Source organism: Xiphophorus hellerii, chromosome 3, assembly GCF_003331165.1.
Source record: "Xiphophorus hellerii strain 12219 chromosome 3, Xiphophorus_hellerii-4.1, whole genome shotgun sequence".
NCBI classification, from domain to species: Eukaryota; Metazoa; Chordata; class Actinopteri; order Cyprinodontiformes; family Poeciliidae; genus Xiphophorus; species Xiphophorus hellerii.
In genome coordinates this window covers 2,280,799-2,303,740 of record NC_045674.1, presented here as the reverse complement: position 1 = coordinate 2,303,740, position 22,942 = coordinate 2,280,799, and the positions used below count along the sequence as shown (strand labels likewise).

At 37.4% G+C, this 22,942-nt stretch overlaps 1 protein-coding gene and 1 long non-coding RNA gene across 4 annotated transcripts; both read left to right on the top strand.

Moving 5' to 3' along the window:
- Window positions 1–9,832: 9,832 nt before the first annotated feature.
- LOC116717736 (uncharacterized) lies at window positions 9,833–12,340 on the top strand. Its single transcript, XR_004338796.1, has 2 exons — window positions 9,833–10,002; window positions 11,679–12,340. It is a non-coding gene; the product is annotated as an uncharacterized LOC116717736 (long non-coding RNA).
- Window positions 12,341–15,187: 2,847 nt separating this feature from the next.
- Window positions 15,188–21,423, top strand: LOC116717732 (transmembrane protein 176B-like). 3 transcript variants are annotated; one of them, XM_032559311.1, is made up of 8 exons: window positions 15,213–15,295; window positions 15,405–15,483; window positions 15,989–16,183; window positions 16,867–16,983; window positions 17,524–17,580; window positions 17,703–17,909; window positions 18,862–18,981; window positions 21,044–21,423. In XM_032559311.1, the coding sequence occupies exons 3-8, from the start codon at window positions 16,007–16,009 to the stop codon at window positions 21,107–21,109; spliced, it is 744 nt and encodes a 247-aa protein (XP_032415202.1). In that variant the 5' UTR covers window positions 15,213–15,295; window positions 15,405–15,483; window positions 15,989–16,006; the 3' UTR covers window positions 21,110–21,423. The 3 variants fall into 3 exon arrangements, with proteins under 3 accessions (XP_032415201.1, XP_032415202.1, XP_032415203.1); XM_032559310.1 differs by lacking the exon at window positions 15,405–15,483 and having other exon boundaries at window positions 15,188–15,295; XM_032559312.1 differs by lacking the exons at window positions 15,213–15,295; window positions 15,405–15,483 and adding an exon at window positions 15,505–15,527.
- The last annotated feature ends 1,519 nt before the right edge of the window (window positions 21,424–22,942 follow it).

The following is a 22,942-nucleotide window of genomic DNA, read 5'->3' as shown; positions in this document are numbered from 1 at the left end:
AATTTATACATTAGAATTACACACATTTTGTGGTAATTTATGGATTAGAAGTTCATCTCTTAAGTTTGACTGCAGTGTTTTAACACTCAGCTCTTATTGAGGACAAATCTTACAACCTGGTAGAAAAAGGAAACGGATTCAGTGGTTTTCTAGTTTGGAAACACCCGCAGTGCTCTGTAATCATGCGGTTGTGGCTTTTCTATATTCGGCTTGCAGACACTCATGTCTTGCATTTTACAACAGCAGCAGGTCAACAACAGGGAGTCAAAGATTGTTGGTTTGAACCATTTCTTTTTTTATGATCTCTACAGAGCTTTAAAAATGAATTCTGCTCTGCGTCTCAATGCAGTTAGAGTAAATCTTTATTATTAGATTTGGAAATGTCCATCCATCCTATTTTTATATGCAGAAACATAAGGTCAGTGTAGAGAGATCTAATTCAGGAGTCAGTTTAAATATTTAAAGCAAAAACAAAAGTTTTAATTAAATCCTGTTTCTTGAAAAGCCCAAACTCACCGGGAAATGTGTAATAAAGGATAAAAATATGTCCACATGACCAAAGTTTGTTAATGTCTAAACCACAAGTAGACTGAGATTAAACTGAAAAATGTCAACATTCCTGTAAAATTGACCTACGTTTATACTCTGCAGTGCTAAAAATGCAGATAATGTTCCTGGCGTTGCAATACAGCAATGTTTTTGTTTAAAGTCAAGTTACCTCTTTATTTTGGTAAGCCAATTGCGCTAGCTTAAGCTAGCACTAGCCTAGCAGCTGCTAAGCTAAAGCTAAGTTTTTCAGGTAGGCTGTATTTCATTATTAGTTTATTGTCGCCATTTCAATGAAGTTTTACTTTTAAACAATAATCTGTGTTTTTTTTAAAACTTGGAATGTCTTAATGACAAACTGCTTGTTGATGTGGGAGGTTGCTAACTAAATCCAAATGATATCTTTTAATCTTTTAAAACCGAACTCGGGCTAATTTGTTTTTATTTTTCTGGAACTGAAAATAATCTGGGATTATTTAGGCCTAAATATTTACATGGTGAGTAAATTGTTTATGTTTGTACATTGTTGAAGAAAACAGAAAAATATTTTTTTTAAAACCCCTGAAGTAATAGTGTCTAAACTGAATAATAATTTTAATATATTTTTCTAGCTTTGTCCATCGTCCTACTGGAGTCGCCCTAAAAACCTGAAATACAGCAAGATACAAACTTCATTCTATCCACAACAGAACAATTTTTGTCACAACAGGAGTAGATTTCTTATTTAACACTGGAATAGCTGGGATTTCTTATTTAATATAAAGAAAATACAGTAACATATTGTTTTCTGAATACCTGCATGTCAGTTGCATGCTGGGAAAGAAGATTCAGCTCTCACTAAGTAAACTGTTCACCGATGCGCTGCCAAGTTTCACTGCCTCCTCAGCATTTCTGCATGAAAAGCTTACTTAGCCTGAAAACGGAGATACCTATAAATACTGGAGGAAGTCTTGGCTAAAGTGTTGCAGAGGAAGCAACAATGAAACTCCCCTTCATTTAATTAAAATCCAATGTCCTGTAAGTAAAGATGATTTAAACCGAACCCTTAAGCAAAGTACCACAGTAGATACAAAACACCTGCTGGTTTCTGTCATGTTTGTGGCTGGGGGGAAAAAATGCAGAGAGCTGTTATGTTAAACCAGAATAATTTATTTATGACAGTGACAGTGATGCAGGTGGTTTATTGCAAACAGGGTTCAGCTGGGAGGGAAGGCAAGACTGAGAGGAGATTAATAATAAACACAGATTGACAGATAATCCAAGAAAATTAATACAAGAAATAGAACACAAGAATAAACTAAGAAACAAACATAAAGACATAACCACTATATGGCTTCTGCTTATGGGTAATAATAATGAACACAAATAAAAGGCAGTCAGAGCATTTAGACCTTTTATTGTGAAATTTGAACTTGATCAAGCAAATTCAGCATTAATTTTTGTGATCTTGTTTATGGTTTATGAACAATAAACTTAGAGCAAATTTAAAAACTAATGCCCATTCCTTATCCTAGATGTTAAAGCTGCGTTGTTGGCTGAATCTGCTACGGTATGTGACTTTTATTTAAAGAAAAATCTGTAATTTTATATTTGTTAAATGTTAGGATGTGGTGACAGTTTTCTATGAGGCAGATAATCTGTGAAAAGATCGACCACTTCCAGCGTTTATTGCTGTCTACAGAAATGCACCGCTCAAAGTCAAAAACAACCAATCAGAGGCTGAAGGAAGGTCTCAGCGCTGTCAATCAACTCATGTACTCGCTGCTAAATATGTTGATGGCGGAGAAACAACTCACCATAACAGGAAAAGCATTGGTCATTGGTGACGATGCTAACTAGTCGTAGCATTCATGATAGCTCTGCTATATAATGTAGCAGACAGAATGAGGGAGGAGGGTGTGAGTGTCATGTACACAAGTTGATTGACAGCCCTAAGACACTCCTCCTGGTTTGGACAGAAACAAACCAGAAACTGGAAACAACCAACAACTGGTTGTTTCTGACCAAGTGATGTATTTCTGCAGTTAGTACTGGGAGAACTGGGAGAAGGCAGAGATGTTCTCAGATTACTATCACAACATAGTGACATATTTACATAACAAATATGTAAAAAAAAAGGCTTAAGTTTAAGTTACATACTGTAGCTAAAACTAATAAGATTAGGACATTTCTTCTACATTCCACTAGAGGGAGCTAGCATACTGCCAGTCATTTGTTCTTCCACTTTTGCGAACCAGAGAAAGAGATTCAATTGTTTGGTTGTCGTCTGTAATCTAATTTCCGTCAGCAAAATTGAACTTGATTGCCTAAAAGAAACAATAGACAAGAATTTATCTGAATTTTAATCAATTTTCACAAATTTGTTAATAAAGGTACTGTATTTGGTTTTTGAATTTAGAATTAAGAATCTATCAAAACATCGCAGCTGTCTTCGTTGATGTTGCCGAGAACGATGGCCTGATTCTCCTTCTGCATAAATGTGCTGCTAAAGGCCGCTCCTGGCCACGCCCAGGCTCCTGACCCGTGGCAGCTGAATGGGCGAAGTGATGGTTTTAATCAGGACAGAATTACTTTTCCATGAACATTATTTGGCCAAACAGCCCTGCATTGAGACCGGCCCATCAGGTGACCTCAGGAACGCAGACAAACATCACGCGGCAGCGGAAAGATTCGCACGCCTTGCAGGAAGACACTAAACCTCCGACCATCACCTCAGAGTTACCCTCCACTCATCGGCCGTTCTGAACAGAACCAACTAATTCTGATTTTTAAAAATTAGACCCTTATTAAATCAGGTGATTGCACGTCAGACGGTGTGTGGGAGGGGCGAAGAGTCTCAGGGGGATTATTTCGTCATCCTGAAGGATCTGAAACAAGCTTGAGGAGTTTCTGTCATTAGAAACCTTAGTTGGTCTGTTAATTTGGCCCAGAATGAACAAATCCTCAAAGAAAAGCCCAAAGCCAATGTTTTATTCAGTAACTTCAAGACATTTACTTTCAGACAGTCAGCAGTCAAACATTGGCGACTGAAAAGGGATTGACTTTAAATGTGCTGAGTGAAGCACCAAAGTCCTTTGGTCCGGCCCAAAAATGAACTTTATTTTTTCCATTTGGTGTGGTTTGCTTTCACATTGTACATTTCACAAGGGAACTACACCTTCAGTCCTTGTAGCGCTCTGTAGTGAACAAAGCCACGGGTGACGATCAATGCTCCAGTTGGACGGAAACGATGGAGAACAAACCCAGAAAGAAAAACAAACATGGCTCCTTATCATTAAAAACGCTGAACACAATCACATTCCTTCGTGTCTTTTCTGGCAGTTGGTGCAAATGCCCAAATTTTGAGGAGGCACAGTCATCCAGGTTTGTCCACATCTCACTGCTTCATGCCCAACAACGGTGGCTCATGAAGTCCAAAAAGGCGCCTGTTTCCTGTAGTTTGGACTGAGGTCGGTCTGTAATCAACCGCACCAGAGTTTGTTTGGGAGCAGACTGAGATCTTCTCAAAAAGAGGATCTCGGTCCGGTTGTTTCTTTCACACATGCAAAAGGTCCGAACGAATGGGGGAAACAAACTGTGGTCTATTTAAAGCAGACCAAAAGTGGCAGATGTGAATACATGAATCCAACTCAAAAGGACGCCAACTCATGAAGATTTTTTTGGGATAATTTCACCTCCAAACAGGCCTTGAGACCTAAAGAGGAACGATCTGGTGTCAACACACAGCTTCAGTTATTACAGCTGGAAACCAACGAACAAGCGCGAAGTCTGGGTGTGGTGATGGACTCTGACCTGAACCTTCAGAATCACATAAAGACAGTTACAAAGTCGGTCTTCTGTCACTGAAGAACATTTCCAGGATTAAAGGACTAATGTCTCAGCAAGAACTAGAGAAACTCATCCAGTCACATTTATTACTGTAACAGCATCTTTACAGATCTGCCTAAAAAAATCAATCTTCCTGCTGCAGCTGATCCAGAACGCTGCTGCTGGCATTCTGACTAAAACCAGGAGGATGGAGCGATCACCCAGTTCTACAGTCCTTCCACCGTAATGTTCCTTACTGGTGTCTCCATTGGTGACTGTATGATGTTTTTATGATGTAAAGCAGGTTGAGCAGCCTTCTTTCTGAAATGTGCTGCACAAATAAACTGGAGTGACTGAAGGCAGCAGATGTTGCTCCAAAACCTCTGCTGGACCTTTTCACTTTGATGCTGCCATCACAGAAGAGTAAATTAACGTTTCCAAGAGCACTTATGCAATCCCATACCATGATACAACCTCATATTACCACAAAGCCTGCAAGATACGACTGAAGATGTCAGAAAACAGTTCTTCTGACACTTCAAACTCGGCCTTCATGCTTTCACACGAAGCCGTTCATCATGTTTGTTATCCCTGCTGGTTCTCATAACATACCAAAGTCTGGGCAAGACTCAACAAGCCGACTGTGTCGTCGGAAAATCTCTTCTGTTGAGCCTCATTGTTGACGTCGCCTTCAGAACAACATAGACTGATCCCGGTCTAACCTGAAAACACACAGTAGCCATAATTACAGTCGCTTATAAAAGGATTTTCCCTTCAACTATTTTACACAATATGAAAGAAACGGATCAAACGATTGTGGAGTCGGGAATAAAAGCAAACAAAGTTTATTTTCACTAAAGGTTTAAGCAGCTCAGCCTCAGTTTCGCTACAGATTCTTACTTCTGGCTACGTCTGGACTTTGACTGGACCATTCTAACCTACGAATCCGCTTTGATCTAAACCATCCCATAATATCTCTAGTTGTTTGTTCTTTTGCTGATTGACCTGGATTTAGCTCCATTTATCTCCCATTAACTCTGACCAGCTTCAACGTCCGTTATGAAGAAAGAAATTCCCCCAGCATGACACTGCCACCACCATGTTCACCAAATTGATGTGTTTAGTATAACATGCAGTGGTGGTTTTAAACCCACAGATAGGCCAAAGCATTCAACATGAAAGGAACAGAAAATATATGCACGCCACACTTTTCAGATTTTCATTTGTGAAAATAACTGAAAACCATGAATCGGTTTCCTTCTGCTTCACTGTTATACAATACTTAAAATCACAGAAACTTGAAGTATACATCAGCCTATAAAAAATATTCCTAACCAATACAAACTTCTCAGTGCTCATACCGGTCATGCAGCGTTCTCATTAATGGGGATTAAATAAACATAAAACAGAGACATACCTGTGGCTGGGCTGTGAGCTTTGACTTGTAAATGTATTGTGAAACAGAGATTTAATGTGAATAAACAGGAACGTTCAGAAGCACCTGCTGAAATTTGAGTCAGAGAACATTTTACCTGCGCAGGTCGTCCCTGATTATTTACAGTTTATTATGTTCAGTGTTGATGTTAGGCCGGTTTAAACAGCGACAAAGAGGAGTGATGACTTACAGCAAGTCAGTTTGAATTTATTATATATATATAAAATACTGAAACAGAATAATTAAAAAATATATGTTTACCTGGAAGTTTTTGTCAATTGTTTGCTTTAAATCAAACATAAAGCGAAAGTGAATCTTTCCTTTTTCTTTCAGTGATAACATTCACAAAATATATTAAGTTGTGTGTTTAGTCTGGAGAAATAAGTTATTTAAAAAAACTTATTTTGTCAAAACAAGAACATCATGAGCATTGTGATAAAAACACACGAGGGAGGAGATGCATGAACTAGAATATTTACCGCCATCTGGTGGTCATTGGTGTAACAGCATCTTGTCAAAAGAGTCGAGAATAATCCTATAATCTAAAGAATTAAAATGGAAAATCATTTATAAACACGCCGTACAGAAGGAGGATCAGAATGAAACATTTTTATATTTTTAATCAGCAATTCACAATTTAACAAATCTAGAAAATAGTAAAGAAAAGAAAATTTAAAGAATGACCTGCATTTCTACCTGCATGCGTAGATAATAATAATAAGACATGCAAAGTTTTTATTTCACTTTTTCTGTTACCAATTTTTTTTTAAAATATTTTAATTTAAAAAATTACACTTACAAAATACATTTTGGTGACTTTAATCATTTCCCCATCACATTGCAATCGATTGTAACCCAAAAATTAAAGACGTAAAATATTTCTATTTTTTGTCTCTTTGGTTTTGGCTGCATGTATATTTGGGAGATTTTAGCATCTAATTATTTTTAAATAAATAACATAAAGCTAATTTTGTAATACCTTTGCTAGAGACAGAATGTCTCAGGATTTAGAAACACTTTGAGCTATTTTCATTAATATTTTTGCATTTTAATAATAATTGCAATCCAAATGGAGTTTAATAAAGCAGCAGTTCTCTGAAGCTTGATGGTATTTGAGAGGGACTGGTCCCCCTTGGCCCCCCTTTTGGTTTCTCCCTGGTTTTACCAGATTAATTAGATTTAGGCTCCAGGACTGGTCATGTGACCATCTTTAAACAACGGCTGCTGGATCAAAACATCTTTGACATCCTACAGAAACACAAGAGAGTCGATTTTAATAATCAGACCAAATTTTCCTACAGAGTGAGCTTATTTAACAGTTTCATAACTTTAAGCAGCAGTTCCTGTTGTAATAAACTTGTGAGTTTTGTTCATACTTTCCCCCTGTAGTAGAAAGCCTTGTTGCCCAGGACTGCCAGGCTGATGCAGACACAGAGCTGGAGGACCGACATGACGATCATGGTGATGTCCACGCCTCTCAGCAGTTTCTGAAACACCAGACAAAGAAAAACGGAATGAAAAGAAATGCCTTCCGAAAGAAAACAACCAAAAATATATTGTTCCGGTTTCAGTATTCGGTCTTCTTGAGCTCCAACCTGCCGTCAGTTTCACCTGAAATAAAGTTCAGCTGCGCTCAAAGGATTCTCACAACATTTGCTCGTTTGCTGTGGTGCTTCAACAGAAAACTCACAGTCAATAGTTGAGTTTCCATTACAGATGTTCACAAAACGTAATCAATATTCTGCTAATGTTGGGGGGGGGAAGCAATTTCATAATTGCTGTGTTTCCATTAAGTAAGAAAAGCAATTAAAATCACATGAGAATAAGTTTGTTCACCCAATAGGTCAATAAAAAACACACCATGAACCTCCAACTACTTCCTGTCACCTTCTTCTTCATGGTTGGCGCCAGCAGTTAACATCCGGCTGTTGATTTTGTGAAAAAACGTTTCCATTGCAGTTTTGTGAAATAAACCCAAAAACATCTCATCCTTGCACCAAAACTTTTAATTTAAAAAAAATCATTTTTTTTCTAAATTGGCATTTCCATTAAATAGATATATGTTCAAATTGCGCTACTATGTGGTCAATGGAAACACAGTTATTGACCAGTGAAAGAAAATGTACCTGATCGTGGTTATTATGGTTATTCTTGTCTGACTTTGTCCTTTCCTCCCTGTGATCTATAGTCCTATTTTCCTGCTGTCTTTGTGTAACGACAATCAAACATTGATTAATTCATTCAGAGGAAACACTAACATCCTCAGCTCCATCAAGGGTCTTTTTCTAACCCTTACAGGCAGAAAAACACCGATGTGTTGACTACCTGAGCTAAATTAGCCAAGAACATGCAGTTTTTGGAGTTCCTTTCATCCAGGATCCCACACATCCCAATGACAGTAAAGCTGGCCAAATGTACTGCATACAGCACAATGGCCACAATGGAGAGCATGGATCCGGCTACGTTCAGAAAGACGGAAAGGCCCATCTGAAAGCAGAAATCTGATTATTATTCCCAACAGCGACCTCTACAGTTGGAAAACAGTACTGTTCTTTACTCACCAGGCAGCGGAAAGGAAATCTGTCTGCAAGAAGAGACAAGACTCCTGCTGCAATGAACTGAAAGAAAAACAGTAATAAGATCAATTATTATTATTACCGTTTTTATTAACTTAAAGAGTAAAGCAAAGTTACTTTCATGTAAGGACATTTTTTACACATTCATTGTGATTCTATCAACACATTTGGTCAGAATATACCCGGTTCACATTCACTAGTTTACTAATACCAGAATAAAGTCCTAATGATGCGAGAATAAATTAGGAACATAATCGCAATAAAATTAAGATAATTTCGTAGTATCATCAGAATATAGTAATAATCAGGGATTAAAATCAAATTTATAGAAGAAACTCGCAATTATATGAGAAAAAAAAGTTGTAATTACGCAAAAAAGTCGTAAAGGTACCAAAATAAAGTTGGAATGATAATTTCAATATTGTCTTATTCTGATAGTTTTCTTCATTGTCTTTCTGTAGGTTTTTTGGTGATTATTTCTTAAAATGAGAAATAAGTTCCCTGACTCAGCACCTGATACTTTCTCCTTCCTCTGTTATCCAGTTTTTTTACTTTCAAGTCATTAGTGTCCGTCCATGTCTCCTCTGACATGAGTGTTTTCACCACCACATCGTGTTAGTATTTATTTTTAAGGCTGAAGGAGCTGTATGCAAAATGGGTGCAACCTAACGGTAAAACAGTTGAACAAATCAATGAAATAATTATTCTTGAACAATATCTAAAAATGTTATCACCAGAACTTCAGGTGTGGATAAAAGAACATAATCATAGATAGGATAAGGAGGCTGCTGGACTGGCTGATGTGTTTGTGGCTGTGAGGAGGAGGAACTGTTGAGCTTTTCAAAGCTGGGAAAAGGATCAATCTCTTAAAGGATTCCCTTTAAGTGATCAGCCGCAATCAATCTCCAGCCCCACCAGTTTTAGCTGCTGGTAAGCTGCCTGTAAAAGAGAAATTTGGCTCAAAATTTCAGGAGAAAAATCCCATTTGTTATGTGCACAGGAGGGTCATATCAAACCTCAAAATGCTGTTAAGTTGCCCCAGATGTGTTTTGTGCCCAGGAAAAAGATTCAAAATGCTGGAGCAATTAGTGGAGATTCTGTGGAGCTCAGCGGTCAGGCACTGAAGGTCCTGATTGATACAGGGAGCACACAGACTTTGGTCCAGCACAGGTACGTCTCACTCCAGTTTGTTTGCACCAGTGAAACCATTCCAATCTGCTGCATCCATGCTGACAACAGTATCCAACAGCAGATGTTTATGTGACTATAAAACGACAACATACAAAGTTTCTGTTCCAGGTAAAAGCTGCTCCACTCGCATTATGAACCTGCTGAAACAGTGGGTGACCCGGCCTAGAGAAACCTGCCACCTTCTACATCCAGAGTCCAGAGCATGAGGAACCTGAGGAACAATATGTTCCTGTTATCAGCCTCCAAGCCCAGTTTGGATCATCTGTCAGAACAACAGTCAGAGGTGAGGACTGTCTGTCCATTTCCTGTTAGAAATAAACTAACAATATCTGAGGAAATGAACTGTTGAACTGGTTTCACTGTAACACCAGAGGCCAACGCCTCGTTTTCTTTTATTTACAAGCTCGTTGACAACGGATCATCTGTTCACGTTCAGCAGCACCTCTGGTAAATAAAACTCTCATTTGTGTATTTTTCTAGGATATATGTTTTTAAAAATTAGAATTTGACTTTCTACTGATGTATTCTCAGATGAGGTTCCTTCAGGCTATGACCTTTGCCCCCAACCGGGGGACAAGTCCTTTACACGTCCTTTACGGGTCAAGGACATAAAGGACGTCTTTTTAAAACGTCCTCGACCCGATTCCATGTCCTTAGAAGCAAAAACACATTCAAAGATACAGACGCGAGTGAAAAGACGCGCATTATAAGCTGAACAATTTCAGAAAGGATGGAAACTGTGTACAGCGAAAGGCAAAAAAAAAAAAAAAAGTGTCCTTGGTGGCGCAGAGTGCTGCTGTATGACAGACAGAACGGATCAGGAGAGGAACCGCAGAACCATCAGAACCTAAAGAACCAGAAATCAGCGTCTCTTCATCCATAATCATCTCCTGAGGCTGACATGGTGCAGAACATTTAGTTATGATTGATTAAGTTTCTTATTGTGATTTTAGTTGATTTTAGTTTGATTATTATTATTGCTTAGGATTTTTAGTTTGGATATTTAATAAATAATAAATAATAGCATTAGCCAAAATAAGTGGCCATTTAAAGAACAAATAATACTAATAGATTAACACTAAATACATAAATATTTTCTACATTTAATTACTTTCTGTGTGTTTTATTCACAAATGTTTATATATTTTATGAATAATTGTTCAGTGATCATTTCATGTTTTACTTCACTAATATTTTATTAATGTGGTTTATCAGTTTGTAAACCACATTAATTAACATTAATTCTTCATTGACTTTCTATTAATGAAGAAAAAAACAAACTAAGCAAAAATTCACCAGACCTGCAGCCCAGGGCCGGTTCTAGACGGGGGCCCAGAGGGGCTCTAAAGAAATTATACTAAATAAATGTCTTTTTTAAATATTCTGTGGTAGATATTTTTTAAACCTTCACAATTTTATTTTAATAATGAATTAAAAATTATAGTGCTGCACTTTTAGCTGCTGTATTGAGATAGGATCAAACTTTCCATCTGCTGGACCTCAATAGGTCTGTATGACTCCACAGCTGCTTGTGTCTCATTAATGTTAGCAGATGTTAGCAGCTATCATGTGGTCTAGAGATTCTGTTTCAAACTGAGTTTATACACCTCTGGGAAAAATGAAAAGTTTCTCTGATTTTACTCTTTATAAGTATATGTTTGAGTAAAATAAACATTGTTATTTTATTCTATGAATTACAGACAATATGCCTCTTAATTTTGTTTGTGAATGTATGTAAATAAGCAGTTAGATTTAGAAAACCGCACCAACAAATATCTTCTCATGGGTCTTAAACCTGCTGGGGGCTCAGCCCCCCTAAAGGTCAGATCCTAGAATCGCCCCTGGTTTGCACTAAAACTGTATCTTGCAATTCAGAAAATATCCCACGCACACAATAAGGTAACTTCATTTAGAAACTGTTATACTTTTAATTAGTACAGAAGTGGAAATGTGTCTGTTAAAGTACTTCAGTATGAGGAGGAAAACCATGTTAACCATAAAAATGAAAGCTTTGCTCGTGTTTTCCATTCAGAGAGAGAATATTTCATAATTGAAATATGACGGATTTGAAGAAATCAGATAAAAGAAGAGAATGAACTTTAAAGGGATGTTTTTACTTACAGGAACTCCCAGCCAGTAAGGAAACGTTTCTACACGTTCTGGTCCGAGTCCAACGTTGAACACGCCGACCATGATCTGCACAGTCTGTGAAACATTTAAAACATTTTTCTTTACGGTGTTATTCTTCAGAAACTCATTTTTTCAACGCTCCAAGTTCCTCTCACCCCGAGAGCTCCGACCACGCTGCTCCCTTTGCTCCCTGACCGCCATGATGGACCGCAGGGAAGAGCCTTGACGATCTGACGCCATTGTGCCAACATGCTCCGATTGTCCGTTGCTATGGTAACAGCAGTCACTCCGGTGTCTGTATCCACTGAGACGGACATCTTTATAACCTTTAAGCAAAGGAAATGTAGATATTAAAAGAGGTAGATATTCAAAATGATATTCATTCCCCAGAGAAACGATGCAGGGAATCAAACTGGAGCATCTTATATCCACTGTTGATACTGGAGAAGAAAGAAGGATTTTACATAAAATCTAAGAAATTATGAGTGAAGAGCATCAGAGTGGCATACAACAACAAACTGTCTTCAGTCAGAGGCATCTTCAGAGCCGCTGGAATACCGGCTGCTACAGAAGGTCCTTCAACCAGTAAAGAAAATTATTCATGTTACAACATTTAGTTTCTCTTTGGGATCAATAAAGTATTTTTGGATTTGAATTTTTGAATTGAATTGATTCTTTCAGACGTTCGAACAAAAGCAGAAAAGAAAACAACGTGTAAATGCAACATACACACCACAGACTCAGAAACACTTATTTGGTCACTACGTGTGAAAATGGGCATCAAGAAGTTGAACTTTAATATTTCACTTTATAATAAAAAGTAACGTTATTTTCAGAAAAGCCGTTTTTAATGCTGTGAACTCACCTGCTGAGAAGTTCAGTCTGACTCCAACAGTTTTCTGGCTCAGGCAGAAACAAAACATTCACTTCCTGTTAATCCTTCAAATTAAAAGCATATTTCCACACATAGCAGACAGAATCCCCTGTAATTGTATTACTTGCATGTTTATAAGTGCTGAACAATAAATACAATTTGAATTTTCAGTACTTTCCTCAGTCATTTGGGTTGATGTTGGTAGAGAGCTGAATTATGTATGATAATAAACTGACTGAACCTGAAAGCCTGCAGCAGATCTGCTGTTACTGGATCAAAGTTTGATGCTCCTAATTTGCTAACTTCCCCCTGAATGTGTGCATGTGGAGGAGTTTGGTATTCACACGGGAGAACGAGTCAATGCAGGAATGTCTTAAAGTCAGGAAGGTAAACACTGATATCGTATCAAATCCAAATATGCAGCAGCTGTAATTCAATAATACAGAAAAAACTGAGTTATTGGGCTCAGTTCTGGGTCATAACTCCAAATTATGCCTCTTTAGTTTCTTCTGCAAGCATCAAACTGCCTTTAATTTCACCTGCAGCTCTTTATTTTTAATAGTTCATCTTGAGAGAATACGACATTTCTCTCAGGAACAAATCCTCTAAACTCATTTTATCAGCAGATATCACAAACAGAAGCTTGTTATGTTTTGATCAATACAATCATAGTGCAAAACCTGCGGCAGGATTACATCAAAACCTCATTCACATGACGCCGTCATGTCGAAGTGACGTTAAATTTGACCTGTATGAAGAGAGGCTGAGGCAAGAGTTGATGTAGAAATTAATGGAGAAAAATCAAGAACAAACACAAACAGGAGGAACCAGATTTAACAGGAGGAACCAGCCAGGAGTGAGGAGGCTGATTACTGAACCAGGAACTGATGGCTGATTAGAAACAGGTTGCAGGTGTGAGGAGAGAGAGAGAAAGTGGCACAGGGGGCGAGAGAGAGAACACAAACTAGGTAGAAATGATTTGAACACTAACAAATAACTAAACATAAGGAACATAATAAAACTAATACAAAGGACTGAACTAAGGTAAAACAAATAAAACTGCTTTACACTGAGACTAGGAAATAAATCCAACATTAAAGAATAACTAAACATAAGAAATAAAAATAAGCTACTAGAATAAACATGACTGAACCAAATCAAGGAATAGAAACAATAACCAAACCCAAAATTAACCCAAGACTTTCACAGAAAAAAGGAAAAAATGATTATAATAAATTTAAATAATTATAATTGATCAGGACTGCTACACATTTTTTAAACCCAGTAATCCTATTCTAACACTTAAAATGTCCCTCATTGATGAAGGTTATGGAGTCGTGCATGCTTCCAGAGCTGGCTGCTATAAATTTGGGATATTGAAAGAGTGACTTTGATTATTTTTAAATCTTCTTCCTGTCTGCCCCCTGAAGGTTCTGGCTTAGCCTGGTTCTGGTTCTCCTGGAGGTTCTTCCTAAAGGAGAGTTGTTCCTCTCCAAGGGCAGGCTATGACGTCATTCTTATTATTTTGCAACATTTCAATCCGAGAGGTTTTAATCTTTATCCAACTATATTGATAAGACATGCCGATGCTCAGCATGAGTGATGTAGCGACATCTAGTGGTAAGAAATACACATTGCAGCTGAAAACAGCATCAGAAACAACATTTAAATAAATTATTTTAACTTTAAAAAATCGACTTAACGACAGAAACAAATCTTATGATGAAAAATGTAAGCTTAAAAAATGTTTGAGATTGTTGCATTTTTCTCTCATCTCAGCCTTCTGATGCTCCTACAGCGCCCCCTGGCGGCTCCCGCTTGAAGAACACTGGTGTACAGGGGGCAGCCGATCCAAAAGTTAAGAAAATAACAGAAAATAAAATAAAAATATGACAACCTAGTTTGTATCTGAATAAAATTCTTATAGATTTGCCGCCGGGACAACTTATTTTCTCAGCCTCTAGATTGCTAACGGAGAAAGTATCTTTTTTATTTAAACCTCTTTCCGACTTAACTTTTATTAGCTGCTCTACACTTTCTAATTTATTCTGTTCATAAAGAATACCCAAATATTGGTGACCATAATGTTTTCTTTCACGGGCCTTAAAACTACCAAAATGTTCCTGAATCAAACATTATTTGCTTTCATATATTTACATCAGATATATTAAAATATTTTTTAAGGATTTCCTGCATCACTGATCATTTCTGATCCGTTGAGTCTGAAACTGTGATGCTGCAGTTCTGGCGCTGTCCCTCTACCGCCACCTTGTGGGAAGAAGCGTTATGTTCAACGGGAAATTAACTGACTTCCGTTCACGTTGGAAAAATGAACAACTGTTTGGAGTTTATGACACCAAAAGCTAAAAAACAACAACAAAAATATATATAAATGTATATTATGATCTAATATTACTCCTCAAGAAATACGACATACACTAATCTGAGTTTAGTCATTTTATTCCCTTTTCTGACGTTGAGTCTGATCATTACTTTGTAAACAACAAAGCTATAAAAACATTTGATACATTCACTTAATGAATGCTTCCCTCTGGTTTCTGTTAATTTGTGTAAATGCATAATAATGAAACGTAACAAAAAGATCGTTCCCCCTTTTTCCTTTCTTCTCTTTTTTTTTTTTTTTTTTTTTTTTGCGCTTCCGGGACAGATTGCTCAGTGGCGCATGTTACTGAATCTGAGATTCTGTTTGCCAGAGTTTGCTTCCGGATCTAACAGGTACGTTGTTTCACTGAAATCCTTGAAGTTACAGTGGAAATAAAAAGAAGAAGAAGAAACAAAAGTTCTGCTGAAGTGAACCGGGTCAGACTGCAGTTTGTGTTGTTAGACGAAGTAAGACGAAGAGTGGGGGATTGGAGGAGGAGAGTTAAACTGGAACTGATCGTCGACTGTTTTACTAAAAGAAGGCATTTTAATTAGGACACTTAAATTTATTTACTTTAAAACTGAGGTAAGTTTAAAAGAACATAAAACAGCGAACCGCTATTTTGAGTAATTTATTTATATTTTGGTTTATTTCTCCGATTTTCTTTCCACATAGCCTGATTGTTCCAGTATTCGTGTTTAGGATGGCCCAGTCAAAGTCCAGGCCTGAACTTGTTTTTCACAGAATCAGTGTCGGGTTTTAATTTTGGAGACAGATTGAAACACCAGGAATTCAAACCCAGAGTATTGACTTTGAGTTATATTAATAAAATATTTTTAGAACCAGGTTTAGTTTTTTCTTTTTCGGCTGCTTTCATCTTTGGCCTGCTTTGTTTTCTTCTGCCCTGAAAAAACTACAAATAAAATCAGAATTAACAGCAGAATCCCACCGGTGTGAATGTCCAACAACTGCAAATACTTTTAATGCATTTTATTTCATTTAGCTTGTTAAAATAATTAATAACACACATTTGAAATGTCTGTCAGCTTTCAGGACCAGGAAGGATGTCTGTGACCATGAGCAGGACCGACGGGGTCACCATGTTCACTCTGACCTCTGACCCTGACAGCCGCTGGCCTCCGCTGTGCCAGATCCTGAAGAGTCTTTGCTACAGCCCGGTGTGCTGCTCCGTGTCCCAGCAGCTGAGGACGGTCCTGAAGACGTCTCTGTCCGTCCTGGCGGTGAGCTGCAGACTTCTCTCTTCATGTTAACCCTCTGATGCATGAATTATGATCCTTTGTGTCAGAATTTTTTTTCCATTTTTTAAAATTCTTTTCTTAAGGCATTAAAAAGGTAGGAACATTTTTTTGTAAAAATCTTTTTTTTTTTTTTTTTTTTTTTTTATGTGATCAATTGTAATTTTGTCCAAATACAAAGTTGTTATTTGAAAAATACATCAGTAGTATTGTTCCTTAGGGGTTCTCTGATGTCACAATATTTTTTTTACTTGCAAGAGTCGTCTACAGTAGAAGGAGGGACCGGGTCGGTTCTCATGCTTTTTTGTCTGTCGGCCATATTGTATTTAACAAAAATAATTTCTTGCATTTGCAGCTGATGGCCAGTAGTTGATGGTATATTTTATGATGCATTAGTGTCCACTTCAGTGGTCTGTGTGCATTTATAACATAAAAATCCACAGGAAGCACAAGAAAATGGCTTTTAGATAGCTGTCCACTGTAGTGACCACTATGCATGAAAGGGTTTTAATGAAAACTTAAACTGCTGTTGCTCTAATTAGACATGTTTTCTATGAGTTTACTGTTTGTTGCGTCTTTATCGATGCTCTTTCATTTGATTGTAAAAAATAATAATAATGGAGCATGAATGTCAGGTTTGACCACAGGTGTCTCGTTTTGCTTTGCAGGCCGTCCACATGATGATCGGGCTGCTGAACATTGGCCTTGGCGTCATCTACCATCTGTCCTACTCTGCTCCTTACTTTTACTATTTTACTTGTTTTCCCTACTGGATGGGATCTCTGGTGAGCAAACTGCTGGGTCACAGATTGTCAGCATTAATTAATTGTCGGAGCCTTAAAGGGGCGGTATTATGTATTTCACATAGTTCCATTTTATAGCATAATCAACTAACTATGTTACCTCCAGCTGTTATAATAACGCTGCATTTAGCAAACATAACGCAGAATAAATTTGACTTTGCAGTTTGTCACTTTGAAATGGGTCTCTGTCTCTTTAAGAAGCTCCAGCTCTTTCCGACACATTATAGAGCATGTAAATCATAAACTCAAAAGTAAATTGGTGATTGACGGTTGTAGTATTTCAGAGGCAGATGTAATTTGAATTGAAGTTAGCATTTTTAGCTTCTGCTAAACACCATGCTGGTGCCAGCAAACAGAACAAACAGTTTTTTAGTTCTGTTTAGTTCAGAAAGCAGTGGCCTCCACTGGTTCCGTGTCTGACGGGAGGTAAACAGAGCAACCCATGGTTACATGGAGCCAACTGACCCTCAGCCATTTATTCACTTTTACACAGAATATTTGTTTGTTTTTCCTTTGTTCCAGTTCATTGTGTTTGGCATCATGTGCATTTTATCTGAGAAGTATCCAAGTCCATGTCTGGTGAGTGATTTGAACTATCTGGTGTTTCCTCGGGATCATCAGCATTTATCCTTAGATCTTTTTCAACATTGATCAAATTGTTGGTCATATTTGTGCATGTAGTTAATCTTCTTCTATTTCAGATCATCCTCAATGTGTTTGTCAACCTGGCTGGTGCTGCTCTTGCCATTGCTGCCATCGTGCTCTACAGTGTGGTGGAGGGAAATATGTATGTGTGGTTTTCCTGTGATGACGGGCAGTACTACTACTACAGACGCACCACGCCAAGCCCATCCGCTGATGCTGCTTACTTTAAGGAGAAGTGCTTGGAGGGCAAAGCAATGATTCAGGTAAGACAGAAATACCCCACCAGCAATCAAATATGTCTATATTTGTTATCATTACGATGAGCTTTAGAGATGATTCCATCTTTAAAGATTTGTGGACGTTTGTTTTTAAGCTGAACGTTTTAGGTTGCGATCCAACACTTTGGAGACGGGAAACTGTTTACAATGAAGTGGAAACTGCAGGCGCGTTCAATGACATGGTGAAATGACAGCGCCACCTTTTGGCCTGGCATGGCAACTTCTGCTGACTCGTGGTGTCTTGGTGGCGCCGTCTAAACGTGGAACTTTTCCACAATCATCACCAGAAAATTTCTTGGCAGCGGTCTCGTGTAAATGTAGGCTTAGTGAAGAAAAAGATATTTGCTATTGGGCACCCAGTCAGAACTTTAAACATGAATGATTTAGTGACATCTACAGATGTAAATATACATAGTTCCCACAAGTCTGAACCAGAAGTGATCGGAGCCACTGAACCGCCATCTTGGTAGGCAAGCGCAGCGTAAAGCGGAGATGAACCATGGCTTCCAGACCAACAAAAAGACAGCAGAGTACTCAAAAATTGTTAATGAACTTTTATTGTTTATAAATTAGATAGTAACAAGCCACAAGGTTCTGAGCTTGTGGCTTGTTTGTTGTTGTCATAGCAACTCTCGTTGCTATGATACCTACCAAGATGGCTGCCTGCTACAAAGTTCCCAGAAGTGTGACATCACATGAGAACTATGAATTGCACATTGAAACCAACTATAAATTGCTTGTGTGGCCACATATTGAAAAATGATTTCAAAGTCTTGCTTCAAATCAGCTCTTTGAGTTGTTTTTGTTTCGTTTGTTTCTTTAACAGCAACGCAGATGTAAGATAATCAGCATCATTTTATAAATAAAGTAAATGATTTAAGGAGGATAGTCTACATTCATTAGACAAATGGTTTATGGAGCTGTTTGTGTTCTGCAGATGCTTCTGAGGAGCATCCTTGGGGTTCTGATTGTCCTGTCGGTGGTGGAGCTCTGCGTCGCCATCAGCTCCGCCGTGTTGGGGATCAAAGCTCTGAGACGCACAGGCAAACAAAACAAGGTGAGCTGTTTGGTTTCGAAGAGTCAGTCAGTTTTTGGATAGAATAAGCTTCTGGCTTAAATCTTTAATTTAGTTTCACTTTTGAAAAATTCTAAATTACTAATCAATTCAGAAGATGATTCTGCAATGGTGGATATACACTCACTGGCCACTTTATTAGGTACACCTGTCCAACTGCTCATTAACGCAAATGTTGAATCAGCCAATCACATGGCAGCAACTCAAAGCATTTGGCCACGCAGACATGGCCAAGAGGATCTGCTGCAGTTCGAACTGAGCATCAGAATGGGGAAGAAAGGAGATTTAACAGACGTTGAACGTGGCATGGCTGTTGGTGCCAGACAGGCAGGTCTGAGTATTTCAGAAACTGCTGATCTACTGGGATTTTCACAAACGACCTAGGGTTTACAGAGAATGGTCCAAAACAGAGGAAACATCCAGTGAGTGGCAGTTCTGTGGGTGCAAATGCCTTGTTGATGCCAGAGGTCAGAGGAGAACGGCCAGACTGGTCCGAGCTGATAGAACAGCAACGGTAACTCAAATCGTTACAACCGAGGTCTGCAGAAGAGCATCTCTGAACACACAACACGTTGAGCCTGGAGGCGGACGGGCTACAGCAGCAGAGGACCACACCGGGTTCCCCTCCTGTTAGATAAGAACGAGAAACTGAGGCTACAATTCACACAGGCTCTCCAAAATGCACAATGGAAAATTGGAAAAACGTTGCCTTCATGTCAATATGGACCAGACTCTGAGGAAGGCTTCCAGTACCTTGTTGACTGAAGGATTAAGGCAGTTCTGGGGGCAAAAGGGAGTCCAACCCGGTACCAGTAAGGTGTACCTAATAAAGTGGCTTTTTTTCTCTCCCTCTCTTCCCCACTTCTATCCAAAATGTCTCTGTTACCTGAGATTAATTAAATATGAGAGAAAATGAAAAATAATGACAAAAATCAGAAAATAATTGCCAAGAATAAAAGAAAAATAAGTATTGTAACTCACATTAAGCAATTTCATTGTTGTTGTGACTCAACTCTGTTATGTTCTGTGTTTTTTCTTTGTCCTGAATGCATCCATTTTAATGTTCCTGTAACGTTTTTATTTCTTTTCCATTGTTGAGTGTTTTCTTATCTAATTGGTCATTTTCTAGATGAATACTTATGTTTGCTAGTCTGTAATGTTTGGTTTTTATTCCCTAATTGGTGAATAAAAATAAAACAAAAAGGAAAAAAAGACAAAGGTGATGAACAGAGGTGATTCAGGTTTACTTTACTAACATAGACAGACGTTATTTACCCCTCAGGGAGTCTTATATTTCCAGTCGCTCATAAAACAACACAAAGGCCCCGTTCTACAGGCTGGACTCGTTTCAGGTGTTTTCATGTTGAAACATGACCAAAATGGCTGACATGGCAACACATTGAAGTGAGCAGAGGGCAGGGCTGGAGAGTTTTGGACGTTAAGGAGCCCCAGACGCCACCAGGTTTCGTAGTACAAGTGGCACATTGGATTGTTTCTACGTACAAAACGACTTCAGGGTTTAAATATGTTCACGTTTATTCTTCCTGAGGTTTCTGTGCATTTAATCCGTCTGTTGTTTAATACCTGCTTATGACTTACTGACAAATCAAACCAAATTTCCTGTTGGTTCATTATTGGCATATATTAAAACATATTGATGGAAACAATATTGTCCTAATATTGCAGCTTTCGTTGTTCACTGCTGAATACAGAAAATAAAAACATACATTTTGTTTTCTTTTGAATAAAATACACCAAACTGTGATTGTTGTGCATGACTCCAGCTCTACTATTATAACCTCCTTGTTTTCTGTTCAGACTTTTAATCCAGGTCTTATTTACTTTATGCTCTAAAGGAATCAGATTAACTTAGTTTAAAATCTGAAACTTTTGCAGAAATAAAACAGCTTTTCTTCATGAGAAAGTTCCCCCAAAAAGGCCGAATTACAGACATTTTCTTCTCTGATTTCTCAAAACCAGTGAATCACGTTTTATGTTTCACTTCTTTTTTTTTTTTACTCAACGTGTTTCTTTCCTCCTGCAGGCCTCTGATGAGTCTGAGTATTTCAAGCCGCTGCTGGAGGAAGTCACCACCGAGCCTGCAGTCTGAACGTCTTTCACTTCCTGTAAAGATTAATCCTACACTTTCATCCCACGCAAAGGGTTAAAGTCTATATTAATCATTCACTTATAAGCAGCTCATGGTTTTTTTAAAATACAACTTATGCTTTTTCTATTGTATCCTGCACTTTTGTATTAAATGTCAAATCATTTTACTTTGATTTTCCTGATCAGTAAGATGTTTTTTGTTCTTTTTTTATTCTGAAATCAGGAAATATTCAATCGTGTACTGCAGGTGATTTTTTTGTTGTTGTAATTGCAGATTTCCACCACTAAATATGAAAATAAATGCATGAAAATGATCATTTGCTGCATGTTTTCATATTTTAGGTCACGTTTTAAGTTGCATTATGGGGAGACTTTTTGTCTCCTTACCTGTTCAAAAAGCGTTAAGTAAATATTTGACAGCCGTATGAGTCAAAGTAATGAGTCTTCAGTTAATTCAAGGAAATGAAGTCATAAATGAAAGTGAAGCAGTTTTCTTTAACGTTTCTGGAAATGATTTAAAAATCTTCATGAGGCGTCATAACAGGTTATGATTGTTGCAGTTATCAGTGACCTGCAGCTCTCACAGGTTGGTTTGGTATCGCTTCCTTTTCCCTAACTTAAAAACATCTGAGCATCTTTTGGTGAGTTTTATTCCAGATGTTTTATTGAAATCGTCCAGAGATCCTGGTGGGTTCAGATGGTTTCTTACGTTCCCTTTCAAAAGGATTTAAAGTTGTTAAAATTCTTTACATCTGGTCATTTTGCAAACTCAAACATCATTTGTTAAATTGAATCTTTATGTATTGGATTTATAGACAGACAGATTTTGCCTTTTTATACTTATTACAATGATTACTTTACAATCAGTTTATTACTACCTATAATAATACTAACACATTAAATGAATTTGTATTTTTAATAAATTTGTAAAAAATTCAAAACCATGTTGTTGTAATGAAGTATTTGAATTGTGAGGATAGAGATTAATGCAATTTTAAATCAGGCTGAAACATAAAAAAGTAAAAGTGAATACTTCCTGGATTTAATCAGAACTGTTTTGACCCGCTACTCTCTGCATTTCTTCTTCCTGTAAGTAAAAGATTTGAAACGTGAGAATTGGTCTCTTCTGAATTTTTTCTTGCTGTTTTATTTTTGGATAATTTTTTTTTTTTTAATAATGTGATTGATCAACTTCCCATCTCCCATTATCTATATAGAAAATCCAGTGTGATCAGATTCCCTCAGAAATTTAAACTCAATCTAAATCCATCGGTTCAGACACAAAATGAATTATTAATGAATGCCTTATGGCAACTGATGAAATTAGTAATTTAGATCAATTTACAAAGTCAGGGCACCACCTGATTTTCAGGAAATATTAGCCAAATTATGAAATTATTGTTTAGAAAAATACCTGCCTGATGCACTGCAAAAAGCAAAATCTTACCAAGTATTTTTGGTAAAGTTTCTAGTTCAAATATCTTAGTACACTTGAAATAAAAAACAATTTAGAGTTCAATAATTTCTTAATACTGATGAAAAATTACTGCTTATATTGACAAATTATTTCATTTATAACATTGGGAAATTTCTTGTTACAAGTGCATTTATCTGCCAATAGAAGTAGTACTTTTTAATCACTATTAAGGAATTATTGACTTAAAACAAATTCTTATATCTTCCTTAAAACTTACTTGTAAGTTTCAAGTGAGCAAAGAAACTAGACCAAAATTACTTGGTGAAATTTTGTGTTTTTGCAGTGTAAGGCTTAAGTTTAAAAGTCCAGAAGTGATTCTGACCATCAAAACGCTACGCATGTATGGAATAAACACAA